This window comes from Propithecus coquereli, unplaced genomic scaffold (genome assembly GCF_000956105.1).
Source record: "Propithecus coquereli isolate 6110/MARCELLA unplaced genomic scaffold, Pcoq_1.0 Scaffold285, whole genome shotgun sequence".
Taxonomy (NCBI): domain Eukaryota; kingdom Metazoa; phylum Chordata; class Mammalia; order Primates; family Indriidae; genus Propithecus; species Propithecus coquereli.
In genome coordinates, this window is record NW_012148452.1 from 532,848 (window position 1) to 553,684 (window position 20,837).

Genomic DNA, 20,837 nt, shown 5'->3' on the forward strand with positions numbered 1-20,837 from the left:
CCAAGCTACTGCCATTGGGAAGAATGTTTGTTTTTCCTTTCTGCTGGGATTTGGAAGTCCTTGTCAAGAAATGGGGAAACCTGTGATCCTAGACAAGTGCCTTTGCCTCTCAGGGTTCAGTTTCTTCCTCTCTAATGCAGTGGGAGAGGGAAACCAGTAAGTGTAGTAAATATTTGCCCGCTGTACCTGTGATGTCCTGGCCACTGACCTACACTAGGTACCATCTCATTTACTCCTCCCAACTCTAGCCATGGCCATGCCTCCCAAGGGCTCATATGCTTCAGACTCTGCTCAACACATGATGTCGTCTAATTGTCACAACACTGTCAGGTAGACGGTCCTCTCTCCAGTTTACAAAGGAGGAAATGAAAGACTTGAAGTGAGACCATAACTAAAAGATGTGGGATTAAAATAAGATACTGAGAAGAGTCTCCAGTTCTTAAGACCCTGCCACTCTCACCGGGTCAGAGGGGTGGGAGCAGTATCAGTTATTCCCACCCTTGATTCGAAATAAGAGGGGGTCCAAGTAAAGGGAGGGGACTCTCCCTTTCAGGGCCTGCTTTGACTGTTGTCTCACTTCCCTGCTCAGAAAGTGCCCAGGGCCTGCACAAGACCAGGCTCTTTGCCATGGTGTTTCAGGTCTCTTACCAGCCTTCCCCGCCTTTCTCCCCAGCCCAATCTCCCCCTTCGCCTTCCACGATAACCCCCTGTGCATGTGTCACCACCTTGGGGCAAACATGATCCCAGCCTCGCCAGCACAGGCCCTGATCACCTGCTTTACCAGCATACTGGTCAGCCCTAAAGTGACCACTGCCCTCCCTCTCTGCCCAGTCATCTTTTTCGACCAAACTCAAATCTCCCCTCCTTTGTGATGCTTTCCCTGACCGTGCAGCCAAATGCACACATTCTCTCTCTCTCTCTCTCTCTCTCTCTCTCTCTGAATTTCTGCACCATCTACTCACTGGGCACTTGGCCCTGGGCAAGTAGCATGTGTTGCCTTTTCTAAACTAGCAATGGCCAATGCCCTTCTGTATCCCACAAGGGGAAGGGCCAGCTCTGGTGGTGCCTTCAGCCCCTCCTTCACCCATGCTGCCACAAGTGTGTCTTGACCCCGTTCTGGTTCCTTGGACTGAGTCTGATTCATCTTTGTTACCTCTAACTACCAGCCTTCTCCCTGCCTAGCATCCAGCACTGGGACAAGAGCTAAGCTGAGCCTCAGTTAATGTTTGTTGAATGACTGGATGGGTTTTTGTAGCCTCTGAGAGGTAAATGAAAGCCAGTTGAAGCAATGGGAATAATTATCGTGCTTAAAAGACACACTTGTTAGTTTCTGGCCAGATCTCAAATCTGATTCTAGGTGGATTGTTTCCTCTCTCCCATTCTCTCCTTCTCCCCTCCTCTCCTCTCTCCCTGACCTCGGCATGCTCCCTTCCTCTTCCCTAAGGTGAGGGAGGCCCAACTGTGATGGAGGTTTAGGGCCAAGAAGTTCCTCTGCACATTTTTTAGTTGCCTAAAGTCTACTTTCAACTCTTTCACCAAGGCACACTGATTCCTATCAACAAGGAGGAAGTGCCAGCGTGACCTCATTGGTGACCCTTCAGAGTCCCCTTTCCAGGTGTTGCCCCCATACGGAAGCAAGAGTTACTGTGGAAAATTGCAGTCTTGGACAAATGGGTTTGGGGAGGGCTGCTGGACCCCCAGCACAAGGGCCCTCCTCTGGAAGCGTTAACATAGGTAAATGGTTAACAAAAGGGAGGATTTCTCTCTGTTCCTCTCTGCCAGGGTATTCACCTTTAACCATCGACCTTTCTGTGAGGTATGAGATCTGAACAAAGTTGAGCGTGGTCATGGATGGTTAAATGCCCACCTTTCCCCTCTGCCCCTGCCTCTGCCCCCTGCCTTCTCAGAAGATGGTCTGAGGTCTGCAGACCACCCCCTAGGCGTGGCGGCTGGTAAGAGAGGAAGACACATTCACTGACAGAAAAGGAAAGTTGGAAATGACCCTCTGACCCTTTGGGAGTCCAGAGCCTCTGCTCTGAGAAGCAATAGAAAGCGCTGTACCAAGAAGGCCAAGCCAAGCCGATCTGATTGATTTAAAGAGAAGGAGGTATTTTGGAGTACCCATACCAGAAGCAGCTTTCTGGCCTCTGACTTTTGGTTATTTCTTCCTGCCTACTCCTCTTTCTACCCCACCCCTGCCCCCAGGGACCCGCAGGCCCACTGCATAAGACATTTTTTAATTCGCTGGCAGAATCCCCAGCACCAGGCTTCACAGCCCTCCTCCAACTCCCCCCACGTATGTTTATTTAGTGTAGCTCGATTGCTGGCAGCTCCACCCTTCTGTGTGCTTAATTGAGTTTGGGGAGAATCACCATCCAGTTGCTTCATTTGTTCATGATGACTTTTCCGTTCTGTGCCCCCGTGTTCATTTTACTGGAATGTTCCCATTGTCTCCAGGCTCCAATTGGCCAGCACCAGCGTGTCACCTCCACTTTGGTGTGTGTGACTGTTTGGTGCTGGCCTTAGGGATGGTTGGGGGAGTGTGGGCTAAGCCTGCCAGGCCCACACCTCCGTCCAGGCATGGGCTGGGTCCTTGGGAGGCCTGGAGTTTCTTTGGTTTCATACTGTACTCATCCCCAAGCCACCGAGAGCTGAATATGAGCGTGCAGTTAATGCATCTGAGCGCATCTCCCTGATTCTTCCCTAAGCAGCCCAGCCACACTGCCAGGCAGCTTTGAACTTCAGGACTGGTTTCTAAATCTGTGGAAGCTGAGAGGAGGAAGAAACCTGAGGGGCTACCCACGATACTGGCTTTATGTCCACATCCTTCCCTACCCCCAGCTGTGGGCAGCAGGCAGGAGTTTAGGATCTCAGTTGGCTGGTCTGGGGAGGAGGAATAGAGCGAAAGACGATACCAGTTTGGGCTAGTGAGAAATCTGTGAATGCCTAGATGTGCTGTGCCTTGGAACAGACCATGAACACCCCCTGCAAAGCTCTCAGTGGTCAAACCAGATTGTGGTATCTATTCACTTTGATCTCAGTTCTTGCTGCTCTCTTAAAGGTCCATTTTGTGATCCTCTTTAAAGAAATATTTTATTTTCAATACAGACACAGCCCTTGACGTAGCAGTAAAAAACTTCACCCCTGAGAGACACATGGCTGTGAAGTGTTGTGGTATGTAACTTCCTGTCCTTGCCCACATGGAAGGCTTTGTCCCACTGCTCTTTTCATCCCTCAAGAGGGTGCCCAGGCTTAGGAGGCACTGGAGTGAGGGCAAGAGGTCAGCTCAGACAGGAGGTCCCTTTGGCAAGGGACTGGTTTGGGATGGGGAGTAGTTGCCATCCTTCACCCATCAAGAGTTTCTTTGAGAACACCACTCCCTGCCCCCCACTTTGAAGATGGAAGTCAAATTTTCGGACTCTGCTGTGCAGAGCAGAGAGGTCACTAGGCTCTAATGCATTTACCATTGACTGCCCCTCTTGTAGTGCGTCTATTAGTGAGTAATTTGATTTGTACCTATTCATTTGCAGTCCCTGCAGGAGCCTGGAGCTGGCCCCTAGTATAATTGGTGCTGTCTCTATTTTTACATCATTAGATTAGCCCCGACTCCTGGCCACTTGTTGTCTGCGCTTGTCTGTCCATTTATACAACCTAATGTAACACAAAATTCATTACTGATCACATTACTTTCAACTCTGAAGCCAACCTTGTGATAAACATTTGGTTAACCCCTTCTTACCCATGGGAGGACTGACAGAACAAATGCACTTCCACCCGACAGGCAAATCAATATCTTAATATACCAAAGTGGAATTGCATTTCTAGATTTGTTATTCCTCCTGGAGGAGCAAATGGAAAGGCTCGTCTGAGCTAGCTGAATTGAATAATGAATAGAGCCCCGGCACCAGCAGCCAGTCTGTGAACACAGCACAAAGGCAAGCCCGGCATCAGCCCAGCCTTTTTCATCTGGACAGGCGGCGGCACCGCCGCAATTAACTGAGCCTGTGGTGCTGTCCCAGCCACGGTGCGTGGGCCTGAGAGCACAGGCTGGGACCCTGAAGGGGGCAACAGAGACCTTGCCCTAACACAGTTCCTTCTGCTAGGCTTGGCCTAGGACAACCGGACCGACAGCTGGGGTAGGTTCCTTAAATCCTTAATCACTGATGTAAAGGCTACCAGACACCTGGACCTGACACAAAACGCCACTGGGGAATTAAATCTATTACTAAGGTCAAGTTTACCATTTGGAAACAAATACAAAAAAACTATTCTTCTTTAGAGCCAGGTCAATGATATTGGGATAGGTTGTGTGTGTATGTGCCTGTCCCCAGGGGGAGCATTCTTTGGCACACAAACGCCTGTGTGCCTGTATGTGGTTCTAGTTCTCTGGTAGGAATGTTTATGAGCAGCATGTGGGACTCTAACACAGGAGCTGGCCAAGAGTCTTAAAGGGACCTCAGCACAGCACTATTTAATCTAGAAGATTCTCTCCTACCCCTGCCATGGTCATCCCCTCCCTGACCCCCATGTGTCTCTGGGTAGCATCCACACCCCTAATAAGTCATTCACTTGCAGGACAGTTTGTTTCAAAAGAAAAATACCCCCACTTATTAAGAAACTCTCAAAAAGCCTGTACCACAATGATTGGAAAAATAGGCATAGAGGAAATGAAATGGAACCCATTACCATGAAAGTCATAAATCCCTGAGTAAAAAGAAGCCATAAACTGAAGATACTCAGGTGGGAGGAAAGATGGGAAAAGCAGCCCATCTAGGGAACATTCTGCTTGGATATGGGGAAGTCCTGAGCAGGAGGCTGAGGAGAGGCACTGAGGTCTGGGGTTAGGGGGTCTCCTTTCAGTGGAGCGGGACCCCCTCCCTCTCACAGAGGACTGCACCTTGGACCCTGCTGTCCCTTAACCCGCTCAGAGCCCTTACAGGCCAGAAATGACAGGCAATCCTGTGAGACACGGAGGTCTAGGGATTCCTCGAGAGGGCTCAGATGCCACTCTTGGCCTTGTCTGTTGGACCGATCCCTCCAGCGTTTCTCGCGCCTCTCCTCCTTCGTGTATGGGGGAGGGCACCTCCTTGCAGCCGTCCTGAGGCCCCAAGGTGAGAGGTAAGAGGTGCTGTGGGGCCAGGCCGGGGCACAGGGGATCCTTGTCCCAAAGACTCCAGAATCATAACTCTGAAGTGCTTCCTGTTATGACAAGTTGCAACAAGGGGATTCCGTCAGCAGGGTGTTACAAGGCATCCCCATATCTCATCAGTGGAAGGACACTGGTGTGTCACGGAAGTGAGCCTGGGCACAGTGGCTGTCTCAGAGCTGGGGGAAACAGTTTCAGGAGGAGTGGGGCACTAACCTCCCTGCCCCCGCCAGCCCCCAGTGTGCGGACTTACTCAGCTGCAAGCCGCAGCTCTGGCTCTGCTGTTACTCCGCTCAGGTGGGTAAAAGGAACAGCTGGGGGGCTCTTCATATCCCACGTTGGCCCCAGCCCCGTAAGCTCTAGAGAACAGATAAGAGCACAGGCCTTGGCCTCTGCAACAGACCAGTGACAGGGAGGAGGCGAGTCTGCTGGTGGAGTGAGGGACTGAGATTTCTTAACCTTGATGGAAAAGGAGGAAAGCCACATCTTTCCAAACTCTTCCGCTGCGTCGTAGAGAATTTAATTACGTTTGGACATTTGAATGAGAACCAGATGTGACTCCAGCCTACAGGCCAGCAGCATTCAAAGAACAGCCTGTGGTCTGCAGGCCCCTGTGCTATCTGGAGGGTGGCTCAGGAAGACTCCCGCCTGGGACTGGGGTGGGGTCTTCCAAGCCTCATGGCTGGACTTCAGGAGACAGGCAGGTCCAGGCCAGCTGCCAGGCACCTGGTGCCAAGGAAGAGTTTCCAAGCCCTGTCTCCTCTTCATAGCTGTGCAGAGTAGGCCCGTTTGCCAGTGCCCAGACTCCTCCCAGCCCCTCCTTAGCACCCCCACACAAACAGGTCGTGTGGCAGCACCTGCCCGGTGTTCTCCATCATCAAAGGCACGTCTGCTGTGCCGCAGAGCTGAGTCAACCTTAAATGGCATCTGCCGAGGCTCTGTGCCCTGTGTAGTGCTGTGGAACTGGAGCTGGAAAGGGCATTTCAGCCCCTCCGGGCGAGGAGTGCTTCTCCAGGGCCTCTGCCTGCCCCTGGAAGATACCAGAGGTCTCTTACGCGTGTTCGAGGAGGGTTCTGCTTCTTGAAGCCCCTCCGCATCCGTTTCTCATTAGAGCCTTACACACCCAGTGAGGTCACCAGAGCAGACCCTCCCCTCCTGTTCGGCAGATGCTGAAGCAGAGGAGAAGTGAAGTCACTTGCCTAGGTTATTCGGCACGTCTGTGACAGAACTGGAGCCAGAGCAAAGTCTCTGGCTCCTGCCACAGTCCTCCTCTGGCCGTCCACAGGGAGTGGCGGGTCAGGGCTTCCCCACCTCCGGCTGACCGTAGGCGCGGCTCCAGCAGGAGTTACCGAGTACCTCAAACAAGGGACACATGCACTGGGTCAGCTCAGCCTTTCTGTCCCTGTGCATATTGTGTGTGACAGGGTGTACTCTGCCCTGGTTAGGATTTAAAGTTATGCTAATGCAGTGGGTGCTGAGAGGGCTGCTGGACGTGGGGTACCAGCCGAGGTGGTCTGGGCGGGTGATCCTGCTACCTTCTCCTTTGAAGCCAACACCAAGGGAGGACTGGGTAGCGTGGGTTTCCAGGGAGTGAGGTGTGGCAGCCTCTCTGGTAGGAAAGTGGCCCGCCAACCTGGCCGGCGCACCCTCTGGCTCAGACCCTGCATTCCGCCACTGCTCTTCAGCAGTCCACAGGCTGGGCCACAAGTTCTGCCTGGAACTCCAGTGCCCTCGCTCCCCCCACCATGCACACGTGCGCACACAGTCAGCTCTAGCCCAGAGACAGGCGTGGTGACCATGGGGCAGGACTCTGAGAGAGGCCCTCCCTCCTGAGTCCTCACTCCTCAGGCCTCTCTCTCCCCATCTCTTTCCTTTCCTCTCCCTTCCCCAACATTCCAGCACACACATCCCCTGTCACCGTGCCTTTGTTCCCATTGGGCACCAGGAGTTCTGGGATCTAGCCTGCCCTAAACCCCACCTCATGGTGTTAACGCCACACTGGCCTGCTGTCATGAACAGGGCTTCCAGAGGCTGAGAACATTTTCTCTTTGGCTACGGTAGGAAAAGTGACCTGCCTTACCCAGTTTTTCAGGTGGAAGCTCAGGCACAGAGAGGGCTTTTGCTTGCCCAATTCAGTCTCCTCAGCCATTTCCGGGTCTTGGTCACAACTTTCACCTTCTTGGGGCGGTGGATGCTCAGGAACATCTCAGGTCTCCCTGCAAACCCTGCTGAGGCTGTTGGGCATCTGTGCATAGCCACAGTGGCCAATGGCAGCAGCTCCAGACACCCTGCACCAGGAGTACCAGAGACTTGCCTCCAGTGTTTGGAGCTGAGCGTGGAGGGCAGGGCGGCAGGATATACCATGCGCTCTTGGCCTCCTTCTGCAGCAACATTCTGGGTCTCAGTACCTGCTGGAGTCATGAACAAAAGCTAGGCTGGTGGCTGCCCCAGGCCTCAGCACTCAGGCTGATGGCGAGAGCTCTCAGGAATGCAGGCTGCGTGTGCTAAGGCACCAGAGTATGTGGCGGCAGCCGGCCAGGGGTCTGCTCAAATTTAGGTGTTAAGCCCCAGAGATAACAGCAGGCCAGAGTTAGCCCTGCTTTCATCTGCTCCCTGGTTCCAGCAGCCCAAACCAGGATGCCTGTTATCGGAAGGAGGAAGAGCCTTTTCATCCTCAGCCCCTCAGCTCAGAGGAGCTGCCCTCCTCCCTCCTGCTGGGGAAAGGAACAGAACCCCTTCTGGAGGAGAAAGGGGACTCCCTTCTCCATCTCCCCGGCACAGCCCCCATCCTCCCATGTCTCACTGCTGGTAGGCAAGGAGGCCCCCTGGTCTGTTGGTGTCTGTGCAGCTCTGAAGCCTGAGGGAGGTGCCTGAGGGGGGGAAGAGCCCCACACTTCAGAGCGAAGCCCAGAGGGGAGGAAGAGGGAAGGTGCAGGGGAGCCAGCGCCTGGGAGGTGGGTGTGCTGAGTGCCTGGGAAGCGAGGCCTCCCCATAGCTGCCGCCTTTAACTGCTGCACTTTTCACCTCCTAAAAAGTGCCCTGGGGGCTGAGGCTGGCTCCTGCCCAGAGTGTGGTCTCCAACAGAGCTGTCAGGGTTTTAGAGGCAATCTCAGCCAACTCCTCTATGTCTCACTGAGCAGCGCCGCTCCCCCACCTCCTCAGCCACACTCTGGAAGAGAGAGCAATAGTTTCCAGGCCCAGGACTGGTGTAAGACAAGCAGCCCCTAGCCATGTCTGCCAGGGCCACCTCCTTGTTGGCATCTGAGCCATCTTTCCAGGTGCCAGCACCAGGAAGCTGCCAACTCTGCTTAGCCCCACTAAATGCGTCCAAACCCTCCCGGTGCTGAGCCTCTCCCTAAGCCCCATTTTGCATAGCTGGTCCCGGGCCCTCTCTGCAGGCCCCTTGCTGACAAAGTTGATTGCTTGGGGAAGACCCCATTTGAATCAATTTGTGAACTCAGAGCAGCCCTATGTCCCTGGTCTCCTTCCCATATAGCCCTTCAAGAGAAAATGCTGAAAATCCCTGACTCTTAGGAGAGGACTCCCCTCCCCGCCACCCACACACACCCCTCACTCCCCACCCAAGAGCCCTCAAGCAGAAGGGAACTGAAGCTGTTTCTGTTTGTTGCAAACCTCCTCTGAGCCAGGCACTGGGCAAGATAGGGCAGCGTGGCCAGCTACTGTGTGCTGTGTGGCCGTCCACTCCCCTGGGCTATCACCAAGCCCAACCCAGGCAGGGGTCTTAACCACAGTTCCTGCTAATGTGGGAGAACTGGGAGGTGGATGCAGTAGGGAAAAATCAATGCATGTCAACAGGGTTAGAAATTTATTTTCCATCTTGGAAGAGAGTATTTGCAAGGAGGCAAAAAGGGAAATGAAAAGCTGTAAACACACATCTGCCATCTTCCTCCCTGGGCCATTTCTTGATTAAAAAAAAAAAAAAGAATCCTTCCCAAGCTCTAGTGGAGGCCAAGCGGGTGGGGGCCTGGATGGCAGAAACACCTGCTGGGGAGGAGGCTGGACAGGGACCCTGAAGTCCTGTGGATAATCACAGTGACTAATCTGATTGCAACAATAATAACTCACATTTGCTGACTGGAAGCGTCAAGCACTTTGTGATGCACTCTACATGCATTATTTAATTTCATTCTTACAACCAGGCTATGAAACAGACACTGTTATTTTCACGTTTGGGAACGCGAGGCAAGAGATTTGAGTAACACACCCGGAGCCTCTCAGGTAGCAGGTGGCCAGAGCCTGTGCTCTAACCACTTCCCTAAACTGCCTCCCCCAACCTGGGCTGGCACCCCTCTGCCTTCCCTGACGCTGGGGAAACGTTCTCCCTTCTCACTGCGCAGGTGGGCAGAGCCATGGTTCGGGATCAAACTACACCCTGAGGTCTAATCCTGCACCCAGCACATAGCTTAGGTGGTTAGCTGGGGACGGGGGCAGGTGGCTGCAGCCAGGGCCCAATCGCAGTGCTCTGGCTGTCCCTTCAGCGACATCGTGATGCTCAGGTACTGAGCCGTAGACGCTCCTTCTTGGAGGTGGAAGAGCCAGGGCTGCCCAGAGGCTGAGCCAGGGGCCCCAGGCACCCTCTTCCCAGAAACACACTGCCTCACTGACACTCTCAGGTCCCTGAAACAGGCTTCTGAGTCCCTGAGACTTGGGCTCCCCACAATGCCCCCACCTACCAGAGCCAAAGGAGCTTCTCTCAGGGCCTCTGATTGGCCACACGTACCCACTGCCACCCAGCCTGGAAGCAGCCCGGAGAACACCAAACTGGAAGTAAGACTTCATTTCTGACCCTCTGCTGGGGTCTCCCACCCCCTTGGGCTTCCCCAGCTCTCCCCTCATCTCACTTAGTTTTCACCCCCTCCCAGGGAATGTTCCACCCATAGCTCCGGGGAGCATCCCACTGTGGGGTGAGGGGCAGCTCCTTCTGCACCACCCGGCTCAGGAGCAGGGCAAGGTTCGGCTATGCCTGTCCTCCTCTCAGACGGAGAATGACCCCTCCCTGTGTCTCCCTCAGCATACCCTCCCAGGTAACCGGGTCGGGTCGCTTCTCCTTAACAAGGCCAGCCACCCCTCTTCACCATCTCTGACACCTTTGGATTTTGACCGGCTCCATGTGGGGCTCCATGTGGCGTGGGGGCAACATGAGTATCGGGCTTTCTCATCCGTCACTCATTTCACGAGAGCCGAGGTGCTGCCCTTTTAGTTGCTGCTCAGTCCGTTGTCCCCCTGCAGCCTGCCCATCCTGGCCCACGGCACAGAGGGGCAGCAGAGGGCAACAGGCCCCTTTTCCAGAAAGAGCCCACGGCGAACGGGTGGACACAGCTGGGCTGGGTGTGGGGACCAGTCTTAGTGACGCCTGGAGTTGTCAACATCCTGTGGCCTGCACCAGCGCCAGTTCTCTTGGGTGGTGCATAACCCAGGGCTGGCGGCTTCTTATACTCCCTTGGTTTTGCCATCTGCAAGACAGGGATACAGCACCTGCCGCCCAGGGGTACCAAGTCCCTGGAGAGTGTGAGTCACAATGAGATTGTCTTATGTCTGAGTCCAGCCACTTACCTGGGAGCCATTTCTCACCGCCCACCCTACTTGAGGGCCTGGGGAACAGCTGTTTTAGAGCTAACCTTTCCCCGTCAACCAAAATCGCCACACCTGGGGGGGCGGTGCTGCTGGGATGCTTCCCTTGTTCCCTGTCGCAGAGCCCCCGGCACTCTCTCCCGGGCCCTGGCCGGTCTCCGGTGGGCTTTCCCTACAAGCCCACCTCAGCTGCTGAAGAGCTGCCTTGGCCTGGGGGTCTTGGGCTGGGAGAAGAAGGCAGCGGCCAGAGCTGGCCCAGTCAGTCAGAAGGTCCAGAGGTGGCCCTGAAAACTGTGCAGCCTGCCTCCCCCTCCTCTTCCTCTCCCAGCAGCCCGCCCGCATGGGGCCCCATCTGGCACCACATGGGCCATAGGTCCTGGTCTCTCCCTTCCCAGAGCTGTTCTTCATGCTCAATGTGTGACTCCTCTGCCCCCACCCCATACTGAAGGGGGTCCTGGCACTGTCACCACAGTTCCATCTCTGGGACCCCCAAGACTGACCAGTCCCAGCCCCTACACATGCATGTCACTGTCCTCCTTGACTGCAGAATTCCACTGCAAGCTTGCCCTCCTCCCCGTGTGATACCTGTGCCTCCTGACTCCCTCTCCACCTGCTTGCAGAGATCAGTGTACTTCTCAATCGTTGTCCATATCTTTTCCAAAAAGATTCCTCAATGCTTTTCTTTTCAAAAGGGAAAAAAAAAGGAAAAAAAAAACAATGCCAACAGCCCAGCGTCCGTGAGCAACCCAACAGTAACAAAGCATGTGTTCGGGATGGAGGAAGGTAAGGCCACACGTTTCCATTGCCGCTTGCTCCTAGGGCTGGGCGGCCGGGATGACTGGAGGGGAATCTGTGCGCACCCTCCTCCCCTCTGCGCCCCCACACTCACTGTCCTCCGTGGGAAGCAGAGAGGGTGTGAGAGAAGCATGTAGAAAAGTACCCAGGAGACTGTCCCAGGGCCAGCCAGGCCCCTGGTTCTTTCAGTTAGTCCATGCTGAAGAATGGGCCCCCACCTCCCCTTACCACGTCATTCATTCATTCATTCATTTCAGAAATGTGTTTGGAGCACCAGCAATCTTCCAGGCCCTGTGATTGCCACTGGGCATACAGAGATATAAGGCACAGAAGCTGCCCCTGAGGCAGATAGGGAGACACACAAGGGTGGCTTGGAGGGCCTGGTCTAGGAGTCAGCACAGAGCACGATGAAGCCCAGCTCTGCCAGGGGAACAGGACAGGCTCGTGGAGGAGTGGCCATTTGTGCTAAGCTTTGGAAGATGAGTGGGTGTTCTGGGGCCCAGAGAGACTGGAAGGGCTCTTCAGTCAGAGGAAGGTCTGTGAGCACAGGCCCAGAGGCCGAAGGCAGCCTGGAGAGGCGGGGGGTCCAGACCTGCACAGGTGGTTACTGTGGTTCCTCAGACATAATAGTAGGTGACACTAGTGAGGTGGGGCTCGGGGGGCAGGTCATGGAAGGCCATTTTGTAGTGTGGGGAGTTCAAACCTTATCCTTGGGACTATTATGAGTCGTCAAAGGTTTTTAAGCAGAAGTAAAGCAAGATGAGGTTTGTGCTGTAGAGAGACCACTCTGGCTTTGGTGTGGGTTTGCAGGTCAGGAGACGCAGGTGCACAGTGCAGGCCTGCCCAGGGCAGTGGCAGTGAACAGAGAAACCCAGCAGGGCCTGGGTTACCCTGGGATGTGGGGTGAGGGGGAAGCCTACGCGCTTCCATCTGACCTGGGCCTAATCGCTGAAGAGAAAGTAGGAGCGAGGCAGCTCAAGCCCACCTGGCCCTGAGGAGCAGCAAATTCATCTTGTAAGCCTCTGGGCAACCATCCCCACACCGTCACATGCTGGGGTGGGGTGTGTCCACTCAGACTCATGTGGGGGGTCACTGAAGCTGCTGGGGGTGTTGCTGGGGTCCTGCCCCCAGGACAGTGGGGGTGCTGTGCTTGGTCCCAGGCTCTGGTTTTCTCGGCTTTCCTGGCAAGGTGGACGTGTTGGCATTTTGCATCAAGGCTGTTGGGGCTGTCCCTCAGCTCTGAGAAGGGGCTAATCTTCCCCCATCCTGGTGGCCTTTCCTGCTCCTTCATCTGGGGCTTTCTTCCTTGGACCTGGTGCACAGATCCTAAGGAAGCCCCTGCTTCTCTTGCTATGCTGGTGCTCTGCTGGTGCTCCCTGCCCTCCTGGTCCTGCTGTCAGCGCCCCCTAGTGCCGGGACGGCCGTGCATGAGGGCAAGGGCCTCGAAACCCAACTGAATGGGGCCTCAGCGACGGCCCGCCTGCACTCTCCTTGACTTGCTTATGGGGAAAGAAGGGAGTGGAGGAAGCCCCCTTGGAGTCTGAAGCTTCCATATAGAATTCCCAGGGTCTTCTCTTTGCTTTCCTATCCTCTTCCTCTCGTGGCACAATGGTCTGTACCCCCAAATTCAGGTGAGCTCAAAGAATGAGCAGGAAAAAAGAGATTCCACCCAGCAGCCACCTGCCTTGTTTTCTGTCCATATCCAGATAACTCTTGGCTTTCCCCAGTAGAGGCCCAGCAGGGCAGCCAGTGTCTCTTGGAGATCAGGGACCATAGCTAGGCCCTCAGCTTATGTCCACAGCCCCCTCCTTCCACAGCCCCTAAACTGCTGAGAGGGCCTGGTGTCCCAGTGCCCCCATCCAGCCCAGGCCTGGGCCCCAGACTTGGCTGATGTGTCCTTGGGGCACCTCACACCTGGGCCCAGGTGCCTTCCTTTCCCCCACTCCATTCTGTGCTGCTGCTGGGGGGTGGCCTGCAGGAAGTGAGGGTCAGTGGTTAGTTCCTGGCTGGTGGTGACGGCCATGACCCCTTCGTTCCCTAACAAAAGCCAGCTGTGCTGTGTGTATTGTGGCAGGGGGCCTGGGAGCAGGCGCAGGCTGGAGATCAAGGTCTCAAACCAGACCAGATGAGCACACCTTGCTGTTTCAAGTGACTGCCTTGAGGTCCTGCACTCCTGAGGTGGACAGGCCAAATGCCCCCAGTCACCGGCAGGTGTGCCTTGGAGAAGGATAGGTTGCAGGCTGCCACGTCTTGGCTTGTGACAGACCCCAGAGACTGCCTGGGTATGTGTGTGCCCACATCTCAGAGCACACTGTGAGGGACTGAAAGGCAATAGGAACTGGCCACCTTCAAAAAGCCAAGAAGTAATTTCTTCCTTATATTCAACAGCAGGGGATTCTACTCCCAATCCACCTGCCCCAGCACCTGTCTTGGGTCAAGAGATGGTGGGCAGTTAAGGTGCCCATAGCCGAACGAGAGGGCCAGGTTGCCACAGCCAAGCTGTGCAGGGACCAGGCGAGGGGTGGAGGGTGGGGGGAGCCTCCCTGCTTGCTTTACAGGTTGACTCCGAGCATGTACATCTGAGGGATACCTGGGACACTTGGGGGCTGAGAGGAAGGGAGAAAGGAGTCACCCCAGGCAAACCGGCACCCTTTCTCCCTCAGAGTAGGTCCCTCTCAAACCAAGCCTTCCCTCCTTCAGGGAAACAGGACACTTTCCAGGAGGTTCCAGAGATGAGCCAAGGCCTAGCCGGATTGAGTGGGTGTGAATGAGCGAACAAGTGATCGCACGGCCGGGGTGGAAGCTCCAGGGCCAGGCAGGGCAGGAAATAAGAGGTGGGGACAGGTCAGGCTGGGAAGCTGTGGTCCTTCCTATGTCCTGGCTTCTCCCCTCCACCTCACCTGTGGACTTGGGGAGCATGCTGGCTGAGCATGAGTGCGTGTGCCCGTGCGGGCTCGTGTCCCGCAAAGAGCAGTGCCGTCCACACAAGTCATCAGAGTGGCCATACTTCTGGGCACAATGAGGGAAAGACCATGGTCTAAAACTGGAATCTGCCAGCCAAAGGGGGCTTCTCCCTCCCCCAGCTGAGCCTCCCTGTGACCTGAGCTGCCGCCTGCCCATCTGGGGAACAGGTGGGGATCCCCCTGCAGAAGGATGTCAGTGGACCCAGAATGGTGCCTCAAGGCAGACAGCCCGGCCCAGGGTGTGCCCCCGCCCCCCCATGCCCCATTCTGACCATGCTTGGCCCTCTCCTCTGTCTTGCAGAACTTCAGCGAGAGGGAAGCATCGAGACTCTGAGTAACAGCTCCGGTTCCACCAGTGGCAGCATCCCAAGAAACTTCGATGGCTACCGATCTCCACTCCCCACCAATGAGAGTCAGCCCCTCAGCCTCTTCCCTACTGGCTTCCCGTAGGTACCAGCAACCTGCTTCTGGCTGCCCAGCCCGCTCGCCTGCTGGAGGAGGGGAGAAGCCCCCCTCTGGTCCTACCCTTCAGTCTCTGCTCCTCTTTCATCAACCACCTTCCCTAAGCTTAGTGACAGCAGCCACCCATCCTACCTGGATTGAGAAGAGACCCTTCTCCAAAGCACCTTCGTGTACCTGACCTCTGCCGCACCCGTCAGTGGGGGCTGCGGCCAGAGAGACTGCAGAAGCTCAGTCCCTTCTCTGTTTGCACATGACATCCTGCATTGGATCCGCTTTTGTATTTTTTAACATACCCACGGGAGCCTGGAACAGTGACCATATCTTGGGTGGGGAGAGGGTGGATCGTCCAGCAGAGCATTTGACCCTGCGTGGACAGTCTCAGCCCCAGCCTCCTCTGGCTGTGACACACACTGCCCCCAGCTTCCCTTGGTCAGCCCCGCTCCAGCATGGGGCGAACTAAGGCCCAGAGTATTAGGGAAGGAGGAGGGAAGAAGGAGGGAAGGAGATACCGCCCCTTCCTCCCTTCTTTCCCCACCGGCTCATGGGAAGAATTTGTTTCTTTTCTTTAAGCCCTTTTACCCTGGTCCTGTACTGTTCGGTGAAGGAAACTGGTTACCGAGGCCCTGTCGAAAGTGCACGTCTTGTCTAATAAATCACGCTGCAATTGGTGTCTATCCTTGAGTTGCTGGGGTCAGGGTCCTCTCCAAATGCTGAGCAGAGTCCTGTGGCTTTATTGCTGGGCTCCCAGCACCCCCTCCTCGTGCAACTTGCGGGGGGAGGTCTGTGGAGGGTAGGAATGGGAAGGAGAACTTTTGCTCTCGAATCTGGGTGGGGCCTGATTTAAGTCCATTCTCCAAACTCCTTGCCTGTTACCAGAGGCACGTGTCGAGGTACCACAGGCTCAGAGCCCCCCTGGTGTGGCAGTCCAGGCCAGTCAGGCCCTCGCCATGTGCTGGCGTTGCTGTGGGGAGGGGCGCTTGGCAGAGCCTCTGGCCTCATCTTTGGGACACCTTGTAATTGCCTCTCTTTTCAAACTCAGAAGGTGGGAGGGCAGTCAGGGAAGGTGGGTATTCATGAAACCTGGCTAGAACCTCCGATGACAAGTTCCTGATTTTGTTCCCTCCCTCCCATTTCTGGACCTAAAGTGAATGACAACAAGGAGACAGGAAGAGCGGGAGCACAAAGGTGTGTTGAGCAGGAAGGAGACTAACGCTAGTCCTAGTCACCCTCTTCCCTGGCCCACACGTCCCAGAGACCCCAGGGAGGCTTTGGGCGATTGAAGGAAATCCACTGAGCCATGTGTGGTTTGGGGTGAAGTTTAATGGAACAGCCAGAGAAGAGTTGAGTTCACAGACAAGCGGGACTTCCATCCAACCATCTGGCCAGAGCTGGGGCCCCTGCCCCCTTCACACACACCCCGCTCCCCTGGCACTAAGAAGAGACTTAATTTTCAGTTCTCGCCATCAAATTAGTTGGGCATGTTGGGAGGAGGGGGCCTGAATCACACGAGGCTCTGTAAGCTCAGGAGACAGTCCTGCACAGGGTGGCCTAAGCCAGTTCCTCCTGCCTGGGCACCTGCACGGTGAGAAGTCACGCCCGAGTGAGGCATGCTGGGAACAGAAGGAGGCCTGGGTCTAGCCAGTGGGGCTGCTGCGGGAGCTGCAGCTTTTCCCCATTTTGCTGATTGGAGACATTGATGGGCCGGGCACCACCCCCATGCCTCAGCTACAGCAGTATTTCTGTCAAAAGGGGACAGGGAGGAGAGTGCCATCAGGCTGCCTGTGCGTGCTGCCCATGGCCTGGCACCCTGGGGATGGGTCCAGAAGCTCCAGGAGCTCTAGGAAGCACCAGCCCCTCTGAACCCACCCTAGGGCACGTGGCTGGGGCAAAGACCTTGCTGCCAGGAGCTCTCTCAGCCATGCGGGGAACTGGCTGGCAGCTTAGAGTCAGGAGTCCTCTGTGGCCCAGCCCTTCCCCTCCGGTGGGGGCAAAACAGCTGTGGCCTCCTCCTCCAGTCAGGGAAAGTGGTGGGTGTAGGGCTGGACTTGTCGGCTGAGCTTGCAGGACAATCTGGTTATTCATCTGCTCGAGCAGTCAGGCCAACTCTGAGTATGTGGGGGAAGGGTGAGGATAAGAGAGGCCAGATAAGCTGGCCCCATGGCGGCTGCCACTGGAGCACAGGTTATCAGAAAGGCCTTGGGCCTGGCCCCTGGCTAATTGGAGAGGTTATAGACCCTGCCACAGTCTGTAATCAGCTGGAAGTGAGAACTGGGCCCCAGGGTGGGGGACCTTACGGTCCATTGGCCCCCAGAGCAGCCAGCATCCTATCCTCTACAGATAACATCCAGGGCAATCTCTGCCTCACCCTCAGCCCCAGCAGACCTCGTGATGGCATCACCTAGGAGGTCATCAGAACATGCATCTAACTGTGGCCAGACCAGGTGACCTTGAGGAAGCCATGTGGCCTCCCTTATCCTCACAGCACTACCTGTTCAATGGACAAATTACTATGGACTCCCTCTCAATTTGATGGAGGAAAAATACCTTAATGATCTGGAAAGAGGCTGGCGGGAGCCGGGTTGGCAACCGGAGGAGTGAGGGTACTGTCTAGGATTGATTTGAGAAAAGGCCCAGTGGTCGCAAGGCACATTCGGGCACACAAGCACCAACAGTAGGGCCAGCTCCTCTGTAAACAAGCATAGATCAGTCCAGGCAGCCCCTAGTCTGGAATTGGAGATGGTTTCTCAGCACTTTTTATTTTCACAGATCAGAGACTTTCTAAACTAGAAGGTACCTAGTACCTACCTAGCACTGGTAGATATTCGTTTTTTGCAGATGACAAGCCTGAGCCCCAGAGAGGGACAGGGCCTTGCCCAAGGTCATGAAGTCGCACAGCTAGTCAGCTGACCCCTGTCTGCACCTTGCTGCTTCCTGCCTCGGCCAGTTCCCTTAGAGGGGCCTGAATCTGAGCTGACCTCCCATGCCCCCACACAAGCCAGGACTCTGATCCCACTCCCCCATGCCTCAGTTCTTCAGGCTTCCAGCCTGGGCCCCTGACTAACTGGGCAGCTGCTCTCATCCCTGTGGAACTGGGAAAGCAGCCTCCTCCTGCAGACCTGGAACTGGACGCTCTAGGGCAAAGAGACAGCATCCTGTGTGCCTTGTATTCAAAGCAAGAGCCCAGGGGAGGGTGGAAGCCCTGGAGTCTCAGTATTGCCTTGCTGTATGAACAGGGGTAGGTAGCTTGGCAGCAGTGGCATCACTACCTTCTAAGGAGTGGATTTGGGCATGCTCCCTTTTAAAGTCCCAGGGTCCCATCTGAGCTCTGTCACCAGCACTCGGGTGGCCTTGGGTAAATTGCACCTCTGGGCTTCAGAGTCTTCATCTGTAAAGAGGGGGAGGGGTGAGGAGAGAGGAGCATGTCCTGCCTGGAGGAGCGACAGAGCCCAAGCAGGCAAAGGGGAAACTGCAGGTCAAGAAGGCAAAAGGGTGGTTCGAGGCACTGAGGCCAATGGGACAGGCCAGGTAGCTCCTTAACGAGGCATCCGGAGGGTGGCGGTGGTGCAGCTGGAGCACTACCCCCAAACTGCTCCAGGGACTCCTGCCCCCTCTCCCCACCTCCTTGCATAAGCATTTCTGAAAGCGAATCAAGAGCCTGGTGAGCGCGCGCGCGCGGGCCAGCCCCGCCCCTCTGTCACAGGTGGGCCCGTTCTAGGGGTCCTTCCTGCGCCTTACCCCCTCTCTCAAACCACTCAGCAGAGTGCCCTGTTCATGCTCCCGTGATCCCAAACACCAGCACACATGACTTCACATCATGCACGTCCACACGTGCAACTTCACAGGCGCGCACCTCACTTTTGCCGACCGCGGTGTTCCAAGCGGTTCGGTGGAACCGCGGTCCCAGAGCAGTGAGTAGTCTGGGGAGCCCCCCAAACTCTGGGGAAGTCCCCCAAAGTCCGGCGGAGACGTGGCCTTGGTCCTCGGCCTTGTGATCTCGCCCTCAGGTACAAAACAGTGTCCCTCGAGGGCCAGGTCTGTCCAGGCCCATAGCGGCCAGGCTGGGCCTAGACTTCGTATCAGCCTAGAAGACGAGGGACAGGGCCACACAGGCGGTGGCTGCGGAGGCACTTCCCCGGGCCTAACTGTAGGAAGTGGCCCCGCCGCCGATCCTGGCATAAGGCCGGGGCCACACCGCGACCAGGAGGGAGTTGGGCTGCCTGCTCTCCCCGCGTCTCCCGCCCCATCCCAATCGTTGGCACGACCCTGCGCGGGATAATTGGGACTGGAGAGGCGACGGGCGGGCGGCGGCTCCAGAGAGACTGCGCGCCTGTCAGCTGCAATTTGTGTAAGTGGACAGGACAGACCGGGCCGCTGCGGGCTGGGGTCACCAAGGCCGCGGCCCCCACCCCAGCCAGACCTGGGACCGCGGGGGAGCCCGGCCCGGCCGCTAAACCGGGCTGGCTGGCGCCAAGGCTCCGGGAGGTACGGGTGCGGCGGAGAAGCCGCAATGGGAAGCAGCTCTGTCCGCGGGAGTGTCTTCATTCACGCACACACACTGCACGTCAAGACTGGGACAGACGCGCCCAGGGGCACCACACAGCTGGTCATACGCAAAGGGCCACACACGTCACCGAGCTTAGCCTGGGCACATTCGTAGGCTACCGAGCGCTTATTGCCAGTCTCACGCCGGCGCCCCGTCACTCGGAAGCACGTTCGTCCCCTCTGCCGCACGACCACACATCCCCCCACAGCCCCGAGCGTCCTGCCATCCACTCCGCGCGTGCCCACTCAAACCCGCGCCCAGTCACACCGACGAAGACAACGGCGGGGACCCCCTTTGAGGTTCAAGCCGGGGAAGGTCCCAACAGTGTCCCTTGACCCCTGCGAGAGGTTACGGGCCAAAGGACGGACGGGCAGCCCAATCAGGCTCAGGACCGCGGCCCCACCCGGCCCAGGCTGCCCCGCCCGATTTCGCTGTTGCGGGAAGACCGCGCGCAATGGGCCGGAGGCCCGAAGGCCCGCGCCCGCCCGACGCCCGGGCCCAGGACCGCCTGGGAGAGGGAGGGGCGGCGGAGCGCGCGTCCCCCGCCCGTCTGCGGGGCCGGGCCGATGCGAAGTGACAGGGGCCGGAGCTTTGTTGTGGAGCCTCGGCCGCCTGGCGCCAGCCGCCCCCGCCCGTGCCCTCCCCCTCCAGCCCCGGGCGGCCTGCGAGGCGCCCCCCGGGGCCTCTTAAAGAAACACGCACACTCGGCCGGGGGGACTCCCCCAGGGGCGCCTGTTCCTGGGAAGGCGACGAGAGTAAACCTAGGAGGGGGAGGGGCCGAGCGGGAGCTGTGGGCTGCACGGCGCCGCTCCAGGGCCGCCCAGGCCTCCCTAGCGCCAGTTTTCGATGAGCCAAGGATATTCCTAACTGGAGAGTTGGGATGGGACTGGAAGCGGGGACGCGGAGCAGGGGCGGGGGGCAACACAGAATCCCGCGAGCGTCTGCAGCAGGAGGACTTCAGGGTGTTGCGGGACCGCGGGGCGGGGCAGGCGGTGAGATCCCAACAGGAAAAGAGCCCGAGAAAGCCAGAGGGCAGGTCGGTGGCTCCGTAGGTAGGATTGCGGTCCCCAAATATAGCTGCTGCACCATCGCCGCTGGTTTTCTTGGGCAAATAACCCAAGGCCTGCGTGTTTCAAACTCTCCAGGCCTTTGACCCCTGGACCACCTACGGACTCTCCCCAGGAAAATGTCTAAAATGCACTCGCTTAGATGTACGCACATTCTTACAAGTACGAAAATACGTGTCCACGCATACACGATTTCGCAAATGTATTCACGGATTCCCAGGCCCTGGATTCTGGGCTAAGGAAAGCTGCCCTGGTTATTACGTGGTCAT

At 56.6% G+C, this 20,837-nt stretch overlaps 1 protein-coding gene across 3 annotated transcripts in view; it reads left to right on the top strand.

The window, feature by feature from the left end:
* BCAS3 (breast carcinoma amplified sequence 3) overlaps window positions 1–15,639 on the top strand; it is a 507,686-nt gene extending 492,047 nt beyond the window's left edge. Inside the window, exons 17-18 of one of the 3 annotated variants that reach the window (XM_012648452.1) lie at window positions 3,109–3,174; window positions 9,781–9,816. In XM_012648452.1, the coding sequence (XP_012503906.1) occupies window positions 3,109–3,174; window positions 9,781–9,788 (74 nt within the window). In that variant the 3' untranslated portion in view covers window positions 9,789–9,816. Of the gene's footprint in view, window positions 1–3,108; window positions 3,175–9,780; window positions 9,817–14,797 lie in introns of those variants that run through there. The other 2 variants (XM_012648451.1, XM_012648453.1) reach the window with 2 other exon arrangements.
* Window positions 15,640–20,837: the final 5,198 nt, after the last annotated feature.